We start from the raw sequence: 15,179 nt of genomic DNA on the forward strand, positions 1-15,179 counted from the left end.
TCACAGCTGAGCGCAAACCAGTCAGTGACCAAATCTCTCCCCTCAGGCCTCAGGAAACCACGGGTTCTGGGCTGGGTGGGGCTTCAAGAGACTAGACCTTGGCCCAGATTACCAATCTGCCGACCCACCTCCAGACAGCCCCCTGGCATCAGCACTGACCAGAAGCCCCAGGCAGAAATGCCAGCCCCTAACACTTACTGCCTGTAAGGATTTCCAAGCTGAAGGTTCAGCAAAGCTGAAAGGTGGAGTTTGCTTTCCTCTCAGTGTGGTCCTGGGATGCTACTCTCAATTAAATTTGGGGACCAGGTGGTTTCATGGGGTTGTTATCTGAGCAATTGCATGGGATCCCATGCAAAAAAGGACCCTGGGCTTGTTTTAGTGCCCTGCTGTTACTATCTTTAAATTCTTGCTCATTTTTGAGCTAGGAGCTCTGCATTTTCATTTTGCACTGGACTTTTCAAATACTGTAGCTGGTCTCACTACTTGTCTTCTAGTTTAGATTTATTTCCTTGAAGTAGAGACCTTGCAACTGAAACAGGGACAAGCATCATGATTAACTTTTCCTACCTATGATGAAAAATGCCAAGATATAAACAGTATAGTAAAAACAGGAGGGACTCTATCCTAAGGCTAAGATTCCATTTAAAAAACCAGGAAGTTAGAGGAGGTAAGATTGCTAATTTATTCTTTGGTAATCATTCAATAACCTATCTTAAGGCAGGGCAAGTAGCCCTAACTGATATGTTCCCAGTGCTTGAGGGTACCCCTATCTTGGAGAAAAACAAATAAATACCTTGTGCTAAGTGTATCTTACAGAATTATCTAGAGGACTGACTGGACAGTGACATAATGTCTCTCACCAGAGATACACATCATTAGACCACATATCAAGCCTATGCACCTCCTCTAAAACCCCATCCCTTGCCCCATTCTTGAAAGTCTTAAAAGACAGAATCCTAAGCCCTTAAGTGAGCCTCTTCTCTGAGGCTGCCCACACTCCCTTTCTTTAAGTGTGTACTTTTTGCCTTAAATAAATACTTCTTACTGCTCAACTTACTGCATTTTGTCTCTGTGCTCTTCTCAGGGTAAGTGTCTTGGTTACTTTGCTGTTTCATTCAATTTTCTAGACTTAAGCACCAGTCTTACATCTCTCTCTGTTTTACTTCAGACAAGTAGGGGAGGGTATTGAGAGCTCTGATTTGGGCTTGCAAGTCCCATTGCCTGGGTGACCCGGACAGGACTGCAGCTGTACAATCATGCTCTTCAGTAGCCTGCCTGAAAATCTCCTTTCTTTGCCTTTGGAGAGTTCTCAGAACATAATCTCACTCCAGCCAGTGCTCTGTGGCTCCCCCAAATCCTGGGGTGGTGGGGGCTCAGTCCCAACACCATGCAGACTCAAGTGGACCCTGGATACCAGGTGGCCCTGGCTTTAGCAGTTGGCAAGGGATTTGCCCTAAGTTGAGCAGGAGTTCAGTGAGCTTCCCTTTCCTCCCGCTGTTGTTCTTTCTCTCTGGGGCCAGCAAGGCTGCTGCCATTTGCTGCTGCACTCCCTTCAATAGATTCCTTCCTTACCTATATACTCTTCCAACTGGTCAAGAATTTTTTCTTGTCCAGAGTGAAGAAGCCTCCCCCACTCACTGAGGTTTTACTTAGTGCGAAGAGAAAGGCCTCCCCAGACACAGCTGCCTGACAACAAAACATTGGGTCCTGTGGTTTATCCCCATGCAATTGAAGAAAAATGTCATCTTTTATCAGAGTAATATGCACAATGGGCCAAGTCTCAAGAAGCCCTCAGTATAATATGGTAGATAATTTTGTCAGTGGGACAGAGATGAGAGTGTAATAGGCATAGTCAGCCTAAGCCTTGGGGCCAGGGAGGGCTTCCTGGAGGAGGTGATGGTTATGTGGAGTCTTAAGGAATGTGCAGGAGTTAGCCCCATCTAAGGTGGTGAGAGGAAGGTATTCCAGGCAACCATTACAGTCAGAGCAGAGGTACAACCTAACAGGGTATGGAGGAGACTACAAGAGACTTGTACAAGATAAACATGTAGATTATTTTTTTAATAAATATAAACCCAAGTAAACATAAATGTGTATCGATTGAAACAAATACATGCATTTTATCATTTAAAGACCAAACTGTTACATAGACAAAATGAACATTATTTGTGGGTAACCTTCACCACTAGATTCGGGAAAACAGCAGCTGTTTTAGTTTGATTTCCCTGTAACTCCAGTGCCTAGTGGGTGTTTAGACAACCAGTCAATCAGCAAATACTGATTGCTCAAACACCTAGTCTGTGCCAGGTACTATTTTAGGTACTGGAAATTAAGCAGTGACCACAAACAAGTGCCTGCTGCCACGTAGCTGACATTCCCGGATGGGTCCATATCCATTTTTGAATGAATGAATGAAAGAAAAAAATTAATGCTCTACTCAGTGAGCAATAAGTTTTCATAGGAGATGACAAGGTCATTTCCGAGTTTTACATGAACACAAAGAAATCTTACTTTTCTGTTTAAAAGAATTCGAGTCCTTGCAAGAAGCAGCAATCTCAACCGTGAGTCAGGAGTTCAAGAACTCAGGGCCTTGGGGGTTAAAACTCACGCATGTAGATTTAATTATCTTTAAGCGCACCCCGTATCTGAACATTCAAATGCTCATGCAAGATAAAGAGGTGTTTTGGTTTTGTTTGCCTTTTTTTTTTCTTTTTTTCTTTTTTTTTTTGCTAATCACGCCCAGCATCCGGCGGGCGGCCTCGGTTTGTCCATTTCTGTCGCAGCCGACTAACCCGTTGGGTTTCCGCGCGCGGGTCCGGACGCCCCGCGAGCCCCCCGCGGGAGCCGGGACGAACCATCTGCACCCGCGGAGCGGGGGTGGCGGGTTCCTCCGCGCAGGATCAGGGCCCGACAGAGGGAGCTCAGCAGCAGCGCAGCCCGCAGGCCGTCCTCGCAGGGCGGCCCGGGGGGGATGGCTCTGCCGGGCGGGGCTGGAGCTGCGGGCGGGGGTCTGCGCCCCTCGCAGGGCCCCATCCCCCTCTCCGCGGTGGACTCGGCCGCAAATCTGGGGGCCCGCGTTCCCCGGGCTTGTTCCCTCCCGGAGGCGGCGAGGAGGTACCGCCGGCCCGGGCGACAGCGGCGCGCGTCCCACCTCTCCCGGTGGCCGCCCTTCGGGCTCGTTCTGCGCGGGGACCCGGCCCCCGGGCCTCCCCGGACAGCTTTCCGTGCCCGGCTCGCATGGCGGACAGGACACTGGTGGTGGTGTTCGGGGCCACAGGTGAGCGAAACCCCAAGCGGAGGCGCAGGAGCCCGCACCGAGCCCGGCCCCAGGGGTCAGGCGGCCCAAACCGGCAGAGCCAGGACGTTCCGGGATCTGGAGGGAGGCTCGGGGCCAGGGCGCAGGTTCCCTTTGAATTGAAAATAATTACTTTAACTTATTTGAATAAGTAGTAATTACGTAATACCAAGATAAAACCTGCTCCCCACCTCCGTCTCCGCCGCCCCATCCATCCGTGACCAAGTTTCCTGAGTATCCTACCAGACTGATTATCAATGTATAATGACATTATTTCTTAAATGGTAGTGTTTTATTTGTCTCCTCCTGTGTTTTTCTTTTCCATATATATATATATATATGTGTGTGTGTATTTAAAATATACGACAGCTTTATTGAGCTGCATATCCCATACCATCCAATTCACTGGTTTCTAGTATATTCACAGAGCTCTATCATCACCACATTTAGTTTTAGGACATTTCATCACCCCGAAAAGAAACCCCGTACTCACTAGTAGTCACTCTCCATTTCCCCCAACTTGCCCCAGCCCTTGGCAGCCACCAATGTACTTTCTGTTCATAGATTTGCCTATCCTGGTCATTTCATACAAATGAAATCTTACAAATACCTGGCCTGCTGTGTTTGGCCTCTTTCCTTAGTATCATGTTTTCAAGGTTCATCCCCACTGTAGCATGTGTCAGTACTTCATTCCTTTTTATGGCCTAATAATACCCCATTTTATGGATAGACCACATTGTGTTTATTCATTAGTACATTTAATTTGTTTCCACCTTTCGGCTATTTTGAATAAATGCTTTTGTGAAGATCCATTTGCAAGTTTTTGTGTAAATATGTGTTTTTAATTTTCTTGGAAGTATTTCTAGGGGTGGGTACATGGGTGTTGGTAACCCTTTCTGTATGTGCTAAATATTTTATGAGATTTTTAAGATTTTATAAAAGGTGTAAGTGTGGTGCCCACTCAGACATGGATGAAACTTGAAAACATGATGCTAAGTGAAAGAAGTCAGACACAAAAGATCACATGTTGTGTGATTCCATTTATATGGAACACCCAGAGTAGGTGAATCCTTAGAGACAGAATAGACTGTTGGTTGCTGGGGGCTCAGGAAAGGGCAGATTGGGGAGTGACTGCTGATGGGAATGGATTTTCTTTTTGGGGCAATGAAGAGACTGCAATGGTGGCTGCACACTCTGAATATACTAAAACTGCACCGTATATTATGGTAAGTAGTATAAGTGGATTCCATCTCAATAAAGTTATCGTTTTAAAACTGTTGCCAGGCAGTGGGCTAGAGACTCACAGGTCAGGTGTCCTCGGTGCCCTGCTGTGGTGGGGTGCCCCCTTTGGGGTGCACCGTCAGCTAGACTTCAGGCAGGTCTCACCCTGCAGGTCTTTCTGACCCTTTGCAGGAGCCCAGGGGGGCTCAGTGGCCCGGACACTCCTGGCAGATGGTACGTTCAGGGTTCGAGTGGTGACCCGGGACCCTCGGCAGAAGGCAGCGAAGCAGCTGCGGCTGCAGGGTGCAGACGTGGTACAGGGAGACCAGGATGACGAGGCCAGCATGGAGCTGGCCCTGACTGGGGCTCACGCCGCCTTCATCGTGACCAACTACTGGGAGAACTGCAGCCAAGAACAGGAGGTCAAGCAGGTGAGGGCAGGCAGAGGGTGTGGGAAGCCAGGGGCTGGGAGTGGAGACCCTGCTGGTCTCTGGGGGGCAGCTGTGACTTGCCAGAGAGGGGCTGACCCTGCCGTGGCCACTGCCTACTGCAGGCCTTTCCTACCTTTTTCATGCGGCCCTCCTAGACTTTGATGAGGGCGGGAGGTGACTGTTTTCTCATTCATGTACCATACAGTTTACCCTTTTAAAGTACAGGTCAGTGGGGTTTTTTTTAGCATACTCACAAAGTTGTTCAGCCATCACCACTACCTAATTCCAGAACTCCAGAAAGAAACCCTGTGCCTGCTAGCAGCCACTCCCATTGTCACCATCCCCAGGCCACCACCAATCTGCTTTTTGTCATCCAGTGACTACACTCTAAAAACCAACTCTTGTTGGCCCATTTTCTTATAAGATGCACGTATTATAATTGAACAGATGAAATTTGAAAATATATCCGCATAACTACCGTGCTAATGAAAAGAATACATTTCTATTGTTCCAGAAAGCCCCACATCTCTTTTCACATATTTTATATTTCTCATTACGGTTTTCCACCCAGAAGCTCCCTAGTTAGGTGGTTATTGAGCCTAGGCAGTGTGTTATGAGACAGGACCATTATTTTGTCTCACTGAAAATGGAGACACGTGAACAGTGCCCGTCAGAGCAGGCACTCAGGTATTTGTGGACTATAGCTCCTCATCCACAACCAGCCACAGCTGTGCTTTGCATGCGTGCCTTCCCTAGCCTGGGCTTTGTTTTCCTCTTCTGTTAAATGAAGGGAAATTGGACTGGACCACTGGTCTCCAAAATCGTTTGTAGCTATTTTTTCTTTGATTACAGTCTCCCACAGAAGCCCATTTAGAGAAGGGACAAAGACAGCTTTTCATCATCCTGACAGCCTGTGTTAGTGTCCTGTGGCGGCTGTAACAAAAGACCACAAGCCAGGTGGCTTAAGCAACAGGAAGTTATTCTTTCCTGGTTCTTGAGGCCAGAAGGCCAAAATCAAAGTGTGGGCAGTGCCGTATTCCCTTCAAAGGCTTCCAGGGGACATGCGGCTCCTTGCCTTTTCCAGCCTCGAGGCTGTCGGCTCTCCCCCTGTGGCCATGTCACTCCTGTCTCTGCCCGTCTTCCCGTGGCCCTCTCTCCCTGTCTGTCCCTCTTCAGTCTCTCATAAGGACACTTGTCATTGGCTTGTGAGCCCCATGGTAATCCGGATGATCTCATCTCAGGTTTCTTAATTATATCTGCAGAGACCTTTCTCCAGTAAGGGCACATTCACAGGGTCTCCAGGTTAGGATGCAGACATGCCTGTTTGCAGGCCACCGTGCACCCCGACACAGCCCTGTGCAGCAGGTAGCATTGCTGTCCCCAATTAACCAATGAGGCCAGATGGTTACACTGCCTGTCCTGGATCATACAGCCAGTGTGTTGCAGAGCCGGGTCTGGAACCCCAAGGCTTGTGTGCTTACATACTGACTGCAGCGCCTCCCTGGTGGACTCTTGGGGCTTCTCAGGGAGGCCGGCCAAGCACTGCAGGCAGGACACTCCCAGAGCAGGTAGAGGTGGGCAGCCTCCAAGGGCCCTCTGCCAGGCAGCAGACCTGCCCACCTTCAGATGGCACACAGGTGGGCCACCACGGAGCGCACTGGAAAGTGGCAGAGCCGGATGATAGAGAGAAACGATGCTAAGGGCCTATGGCAGATGGGATATTCAGGGTTCGAGTGGTGACCTGGGACCCTGGGCAGGGTGAGGACGTGGTAAAAGGCTTACAGTCCGTGTTAAAGGGTGTGGCGCTGTATGTCAGCGTCATTCCGGCGGGTAGGTGGTGGTGGGCTCCTGGCATCAGACACCGTGGCAATGTTGGAGGGGGAGAGCTGGGCCATGACTGGGCCACAACCTCCCTCTTGGCTCTATGGCTTCCTTTCCTGCCCCCAGGGAAAGCTGCTGGCGGATCTGGCCAAGCGCCTGGGCCTTCACTACGTGGTCTTCAGTGGCCTGGAGAACATCAAGAGGCTGACGGCAGGGAAGCTGGTGGCGCGCCACTTTGACGGCAAAGGGGAGGTGGAGGAGTATTTCCGGGACATCGGCGTTTCCATGACCAGTGTGCGGCTGCCCTGCTATTTCGAGAACCTCCTCTCCTACTTCTTGCCTCAGAAGGCCCCAGATGGGAAGAGCTACCTGCTGAGTGGGTGCCCTTCCTCCCGCCTCCTCCCTCGAGGGTCCGCTCTCACCTGTGGAGCTCTGGGTGTGACCACGAGTGGGCCTGCCCAATGGTTCTGGGTTTCTCACATTAGGCCTGTGATTGTAAGCAAGGCATTCAGCTTCTCTGGGCCTCTGCTTCCTGTCCTGTGAAATGGACACGCACTGAGTCCTGAGCACAGTGAGAAAATCTACTGAGTTGTGACACGAGCTTTGTTGTAGGAAAACTTGGATGGAGGCAAGTGCAGTTATTGTCACTTCAAAAACCAGGAGAGGATGTGGATGACCAGGTCCAGTCGTAGATTTCACAAAGTGGGAGAGCTCTCTCCTAATGCCCGTTGACAAATCCGAACCAGCGGGATGCTCTGGACCCCCGGTGGGCAGGACTCCCGGGAGGCCAGACTGGGAGGGGGCAGCGCCCTCAGCCGGCCACCCTTTTCCCTTGGCCCAAATGCTGGTGCCCTCCCCGGCCTGCTGGAGCAGAGTGTGGTCCTCATGTTGGCACTCCGGCACCGCCCTTTATTTGCAAAGCCAGCCAGGCTCCCTCCCTCCAAGGGCTGCCATGGCCCTTTACAGGTGAGGAAAATGGCAGGTTCAGGTGCTCCTGGAGCCACGTCCGGGTACTGCTCTGCCTATCCACCTACGACGCCACGGCTGGGTGGGTACAGTCACTTCTGATTTCAAAACGCTTATCGGGTGCCTGTCCCGTGCTGCTCCGGGCTAGGCCCTGGCCTCTGCTGATGAGGGTTCCTGCTGGTAGATGTGTTGGGAATGCACCCACATCAGGAATTCAGGGTAAGGCGAGGTACTCCGGGCCACCACTTCGGAGCAGTGGGACCTCAGGGGCACCAGCCCAGTCTCCAGGGCACCCTTCTTTCATTCCTCTGGTTCCCATCCCAGCACTGAGAGGGATGGGCAGCCCGGGGTTCTCCCCACTCTAAGAATGGAGTAGCCAGGGCTCAGGGCCGAGCAGTGTGCCTGGGTGGTGGAGCTTGGACTGCGTCCTGGGTCCTGCCTCCTGCACCACAGACCCCAGGAGGCGTCTAAGTCGAGCTGGGTTCTGACCTGTGCTCACGCCCGGTTGACTGGCTGGGGGGAACACCAGCTTTGGCCTCTCAGAGACCTGCACCAGCACGTCCCTCTTCCCCCTCCCAGGCTTGCCCATGGGTGACGTGCCCATGGATGGCATGTCTGTGGCCGACCTGGGTCCTGTGGTGCTCAGCCTGCTGAAGAAGCCAGAAGAGTATGTCGGCCAGAACATCGGGCTCAGTACCTGCAAGCACACGGCAGAGGAATATGCTGCCCTGCTGTCCAAGCACACCGGGAAGGCTGTGCGCAACGCCCAGGTGGGTCCTGCTGCCCTGGCCCCGGGCCTGGAGCAGGCCCAGCTCCTGCCAGGAAACCCAGGCAAGCTGGTCTGGTCATTCTAACCCCCAGAGGGGCTTTGTGGGGAGTAGGGAGGGTGTATCTAGGGCTGTCCCATCACTCTGAACGAGGCAGATCTGAATTCGTCACTGTGAACATGTATGTTGTGCTGTGCTTGGGAGCCCAGTGTGGCTGCTGAGTGAAATTTCTGGCTTATGTGGTTAAGTAGTAAGGAAGGTTTCCTGGAAGAGGGGACAATGGGGCCGAGGCAAGGAGTGACAGCAGGGCGTGCAGGGCTCCTCTGGGATGGGGCTTGAGGGAGAAGAGCTGGGCAGGAGGCCAGAGAGCGAGGCCCCACCCTGCCGCCACCTGGCCCACAGCCCCCTCCTCCCCCACGGACCCTCGGCCTTCCTGTCCGGGCCTGGGCACCTTGTTTCGTGTTTGTCATTGCCAGTAGGGAAGTAAGACCTGCTCATTAAAGAAAATCTGGGAAACTGCATTGTTTAAAGACAAAAACCATCCGTAGAGCCGCAGACCCAAGCAGAGCAATGGTGGGGAGCCACGGCAAGACACGTGTCAGGCGGGTCAGACCCCCCGGACTCGGCTCCTGGCCCCAGCCCCTCACACACACCAGTGTCTCTGCCTCAGTGTCCTCTTCTGTGACACGTGTGTATGAGTAGCGTCCACCTGCTGGGGTTGCTGTGAGGACTGCACGGAGCGATCCCCGTAAACGCTGCCACAAGGAAGTGCACCAGGAAGTGCCCTTTATTGTGTCAACAGAAGGGCCTGAGGCAGTGGTGGAGATTTATGGGATTCTGATTTGGGACTGGGAAGTTGATCTTAAAATGACAGGATTTAAACTGACTAGAACAGTGCCTTTGAACTTTAGTATTTTCAGCAGAATGATTTCCAGATGAATTTAATTAGTAAGGGCCTTGTTGGGGGCAGAGGTGCCGACAGCATGCTTGGGGTGCTGGAGGTGCGGACCAACCCTAACAGACCCCCTTGTGCTCCCAGACCACCCCTGAGGACTACGAGAAGGGTGGCTTCCCTGGCGCCCAGGACCTGGCCAACATGTTCCGCTTCTATGCCCTGCAGCCAGACCGCAACATCGAGCTGACACTGAGGCTCAACCCAAAGGCCAGGACGTTGGACCAGTGGCTGGAGCAGCATAAAGGGGACTTTGCTGGGCTGTGACCCTGACCATACGTCAACACGGCCTGGAGGGCCAGGGGCACAGTCAGAGGCATCCTTTCTTGTGTCAAAAATTTTTTTTTCAGTAAAGGCTATTGTTCCCCCGGGTGACTTCCAAAAGAAAAGGGCTTTGTTTCAGGGACTGTAGTTTGACGGTGGCCGCTGCTGGGACACCCACAGCGTGAAAATCCCAACAGGAAGCATAAGGGCCGGGCAGAGCCTCCCACCCTGGCCTCTGTGCAGCGGTCACCAAAGGGATAGCAGCTCGGACCCTTTCATTATGTATTTTGAAAAAGCATTTGGTACCTTAGCACTGTGCCAGGCCCTAAGGACAGTGTTAACTAAAATGTTATGCCCCCTGCCTCAAGGAGCTTAGTTTAGCAGAAAAGCCAGATATAAATATGCAATGAATGGTTATGGATTGGCATAGGGCTACAGAGGACAGGGGGGATAAATAACTGGAGGAGGGGGCAGGGACAGTCTCTGAGGTCTGCTGGGAGGGCAGCAAGCCCCCCAGGCAGGGTAGGAGGGACTTGAGCCCACCTGGCTCAGTGACAGGACGAGACGTCCTGTATGTCGAGTCCTATGTGATGTCCAAGTCCCCTGGGCTCCTGGAGTGGCCGGCAGTCAGCACAGAGCCTGGGAAGGGCCTAGTCTGTTCGCTCATCTGGTGCTGCCTGGCTGGACCTTGTGAGGGTGCTGTGAGATCACATATGCAGAGCAGTATCTGACAACTCAGTCACCTCCCTCCTGACACATGGTCAAACCCTGCTACCCTCCAGTGCCTGTCAGTGTGTTCCTGTCCCCCTGAGAGGTGGCATCCACTGGCCTCCATTCCAGGTGTGGCCAAAGAGCTGACCCTGGGAACAGCACACGCCCCAGATCCAGTGATGTGGGTAGAACGTGCACGATTTGGGATATGCTCCCTCTCCTCTGGACCATCCATACTGCACACAAGTGCCTGTCCCAGGCAGGGAGACTACTCTGATCCTCGAAGGGCAGACCCCACGGTACGTCTGTCTTAAGCCCTCAGAATGCCATTACCCTAAGAGTGAACCCTAATGTAGACTACAGATGTTGGGTGGTAATGGCTCATCCATATGTCGGTTGTAACAAATGCCCCACTCTAGTGGGGACACTGATAATGGGGGCCTGGGCATGTGTGGGAGCAGGGGGCTTATGGGAAATCTCTACCTTCCTCTCAACTTTGCTGTGAACCTAGCAACTGCTACTAAGAAACCTAGTTTTTTAGGTCTTCACTGTGTCCACCCCCTTTTTGCTCTTGGCCATAATAACCCCGTGTGGCTGGAGAGGAAGGCCCTTCCTGCACCCCGGATGCTGAAATCAAGGGGCCCTGCTTGGCACTACAGGAAGAAAGCCTGTGTGGTCCAGCACCCCACACTACTGGCTGCAGGGTTCCCAGCATGGGTCCCAGTTGGATGGATGCCACGTGTTCCTGATCTCTGAAATACGTTAGCTGCCAACATTTAAAACTTTAACAGTGGCAAATGTACATAAAATTTACCATTTTAGTCATTTTAAGTGTATGGTTCAGTGGCATTAAGTACATTGACCTTGTGCAGCCGTCTCCACCACCTCTCAAGAACTTGTCTTCTTCCCAAACTGAAAACCTGACCTCATGAAACGCTAACTCCCACCCTCTCTCTCCCAGCCATCATTCTTTTCTGTCTCTGAGCTTGACTACTCCAAGTACGTCATATAAGTAGCTGCCAACATTTTTAAATGAGACAGTCATAGCAGCATTATTGATAATAGCCAAAAAGTGGAAATAACATGAGTATCTATTAGCAAATGGGAAAAAATGTCTACTCATATAATGGGATTTTTTCAGCCTTAAAAAGGAATGAAATATAGGCACACCTCGTTTTATTGTGTTTTGCTTTATTGCTTTTTGCAGATACTGTGTTTTTTACAAGTTGAAGGCTTATGGCCACCCTGCAAATTAGCAAGTCCATTGGTGCCATTTTTCCAACAGCATTTGCTTAGCTTCATGTCTCTGGTTTACATTTTGGTAATTCTTGAAATATTCCAAACTTTTTCATTATTATTATTATCTTTGCTATGGTGATCTGAGACCGGCGATGTTTGATGTTACTACTGTAATTGTTCAGGGGCGCCATGAACCATGCCACTATCAGAAAGCGAACTTAGCGATACATGCATGCGTTCTCACTGCTCCACCAGGTGGCTGGTCCCGGCCTGTCTCTCTTCCGAAATGGGGCTCCCTATTCCCTGAGACCCAACATGGAAATTAGGCCAATTAATGACCTTACAATGGCCTCTAAGTGTTCACGTGTTTGGAGGAGTATCGCATCTCTTGCTTTAAATCAGCTCAGAAAGGATGGTGTGTCAGAAGCCAAGGGAGGCTGAAAAGTCCACTGAACCAAAGGAAAGTTCTTGAAGGAGATGAAACTGCTGCTCCCGTGAACACATGGATGATGAGAGAGCAAAACAGCCGCGTTGCTGACGTGGAGGAAGCATGAGTGGTCTGGACAGGGGATCAAACCAGCCACAACAGTCCTTAAGCCAACGCCTGACCCCGAGCAAGGGCCTGACTCTCTTCAATTCCACGAGGGCTGAGGGGGAGGAAGCTGCAGAAGGAGTCTGACGCCAGCAGAGGCTGGCTCCTGAGGTTTAAGGAAAGAAGCCGTCTCCGTGACAGAGGAGCGCAAGGTGAACAGCAGGTGCTGATGGAGAGGCTGCAGCTCAGATCACTAACGAAGGTGCTGAGCTCGGCAGCCTCTCGGTGTAGACGAAAGCAGCCGTCTACTGGAAGAGGCCATCTAGGACTTTCACAGCTGCAGAGGAGGCGTCAGTGCCTGGCTTCAAAGCGTCAAAGGACAGGCTGACTCCCTCGCGAGCGGCTAAGGCAGCTGGTGAATGCTCACTGACCATTCTGAAGATCCCAGGACCCTTGATAATTATGCTCGGTCCGCTCTGCCTGCGCTCTATACATGGAACAGCGAAGCCTGGATGGCAGCACATCTGGTTACAGCGTGGTTCACTGAGTATTTTAAGCCACTGTTGAGACCGACTGCTCAGGACAGAGGACTGCTCACTGACAATGCACCCGGTCACCCAGGAGCTCTGCTGGAGACCAGCAGTGAGATTCATGCTGTTTCCATGCCTGCAGCCCGTGGACCCAGGGGTCATTCGAGTGATGCATGAAATGTCCCTGTTGTCTTACTTGAAGAAACTGCCACGGCCACCCCAGCCTGCAGTCACCACCACCCTGATCAGTCAGCAGCCATCAACACGGAGGCAAAACTCTCCACCAGCTAGAAGGTCATGACTCGCCTTAAGCTCAGATGATGGGGAACATTTATAATAATGTAGTGTTTTAATCAAGGTATATACATTTTTTTTCAGACATAATGCTATTGCACACTTAATAGATTACAGTATAGTATGATAATAGTATTTTATATGCACTGGGAAACCAAAAAATTCACTTGCCTTGCTTTACTGCAAGATTCACTTTGTTGTAGTCTGGAACTGAACCCCCAGTGTCTCTGAGGTATTACTGTACGGATTCATGGTACATTATGTTACATCAAAGAAACCACCAGGAACCACAAAAGGTCACATTGTATGATTCCGCTTACATGAGATGTGCACATAGGCAAATCCGCAGAGACAGGAAGCCGACTTCTGGTCGCCAGAGATGTAGGGCAGGAGGGGTGGGCGTGAGGAACTTGGTGGATGACAGGGAGTGAGTGCTGATGGGCGCAGGGTCACTGTGAACATGTTCTAAAATGGACTGCAGGGAGGGCTGCAGAGTCTTGAATTAAAACCACTAAACTGTACATTTTAAATGGGTGAATTGTATAATACTGTGAATTGTATCTTAATAAAGCTGTTACCCCAAAAATGAGGTAAATGAAATCTCCACATAAATACCTAGATGCTCAGTTTCCCTTGGCAAGTCCCAGGAGATCTGGCAGCTCTGGTCTGAATTCCTGTGTAGCCAAGGTGGACGTACCCGAAGAGCACTGTCCCCTTCAGATGGGCAGCCACAGTCTCCACTGCTCCCTTCTGTCTCCCAGGCACTGAGGCTGGAGGTCAGGGCCCACCTCGTTTTTTATGTGAAGTTCCTGACTGGCGCCTCTGGGACCCGAGCAGTGCTCAGGCACGCCTTCTGTGAAAGCTATGGTGGCTCCGGTGCTGCAGGAGCACCCAGTGAAGGGCGAGGCAGTCCCTGGACGCAGGGGCAGCCAGGAGGCTTGTGGGCCTGGAGGGGGTTTTTGTACACGGAGGGCAGTTTCATGACAAGGAAGGAAGCAATAAGACCACCAGAACCTCAAGGCCTAAGGGGAGGAGGATGGCCCGGGACAAGCAGCTCAGCAGAGACCTGCATGTGGGGTGGAGCCCGGGTTCCGTGTCCACCTCGGCCTCACGCACACATGGCTGCACGTTCACAGTCCACCTTCCTAACATTTCAGCAAATGCGGAACACCCAACGACGGTTCTCACTCCTCTCGCTCCCCAGACATTTCTAAATGCCTCATCTCACCCTCCGGCTGCAACGCAGAGGCTATCAAGTCCTCTGATGACTAATGCCTCCGAAACCACCTGTGGGAACAAACCCAATCCAGCCGCGAGCGGACTTGATGCTACAAGTTGCACCGCCACCTTCTGGCCACCAAGGGAAGGACGCCTCAAGGCAGCAATGATGGTGTCTCTGCCAAGGATACCCACTGTTTTCTTCCAAAACACCTCTGCTTTCAAAAAGACAGGACACGGACGGGATTTTGGTTGACTTCTCCAGGAAGAAAGCCTAAGCTGACATGAGACACAGTCTAGCTCCCCACCGCTGTACCCAAGGTCCAGGATCTGGCCGGGCCATACTGAGGGTCCACAGCAGGCACTCAATGAGTATCTATGGGATGATGAAGTATCTGAAATTTGCGGCAGTCAGTGCAAAGCCCCTTCCCTGCCCACCAGGTCTTTCCCAACCTTCTCCCACTCCCCCCAGTGAGCGCTCACACCACAACCTGCTCAGCCCAGAATGCTGGGATGGTGTGTGCTACATGCCCAGGACCCATTCCAGCTGTGCCAGTAGCCCAGATTAAACTACAGCAGGCAAAAAGTTAACACTAAAAAACACGTTAATATTCTTCTGAAAAAAATGGAGAACAATCTGGCGAGGAAGACTAGCATGTAGAGGCCTGAGGAGGCCCCCCCCACGGTACAGGCCCTCAAAGAAAAAGCGACACATCAAACTCCAGGACATTCATTCAAACCAGCGTGCCAGTGCACAGCAAGGGGTCTGGGCTGGAGAGGGCCAGTGCTCGGTGCCGCCCATCCGTGAGTGTGCCCGCGACCCCGTGAACAGGGCCGACCGGCCGGCCAGCCCCAGGAGGGCAGCTGTAACACCACGGGGGGCCCGAGCTGTAGATGAGCACAGCGAACCCCTGCTAGGCCTCCTGCACAAAGCTGTT

At 51.8% G+C, this 15,179-nt stretch overlaps 1 protein-coding gene across 2 annotated transcripts; it reads left to right on the forward strand.

Annotated features, from left to right (window-relative positions):
- The first annotated feature begins 2,375 nt into the window (after nucleotides 1–2,375).
- On the forward strand, nucleotides 2,376–9,825 carry NMRAL1 (NmrA like redox sensor 1). 2 transcript variants are annotated; one of them, XM_017675176.3, is made up of 5 exons: nucleotides 2,376–3,277; nucleotides 4,709–4,947; nucleotides 6,895–7,144; nucleotides 8,314–8,504; nucleotides 9,622–9,825. In XM_017675176.3, exons 1-5 carry the CDS (start codon nucleotides 3,238–3,240, stop codon nucleotides 9,718–9,720), a joined length of 819 nt encoding a protein of 272 aa, XP_017530665.3. In that variant the 5' UTR covers nucleotides 2,376–3,237; the 3' UTR covers nucleotides 9,721–9,825. The 2 variants fall into 2 exon arrangements, with proteins under 2 accessions (XP_017530665.3, XP_017530664.3); XM_017675175.3 differs by having other exon boundaries at nucleotides 2,389–3,277; nucleotides 9,541–9,825.
- The last annotated feature ends 5,354 nt before the right edge of the window (nucleotides 9,826–15,179 follow it).

Source organism: Manis javanica, chromosome 10, assembly GCF_040802235.1.
Source record: "Manis javanica isolate MJ-LG chromosome 10, MJ_LKY, whole genome shotgun sequence".
NCBI classification, from domain to species: domain Eukaryota; kingdom Metazoa; phylum Chordata; class Mammalia; order Pholidota; family Manidae; genus Manis; species Manis javanica.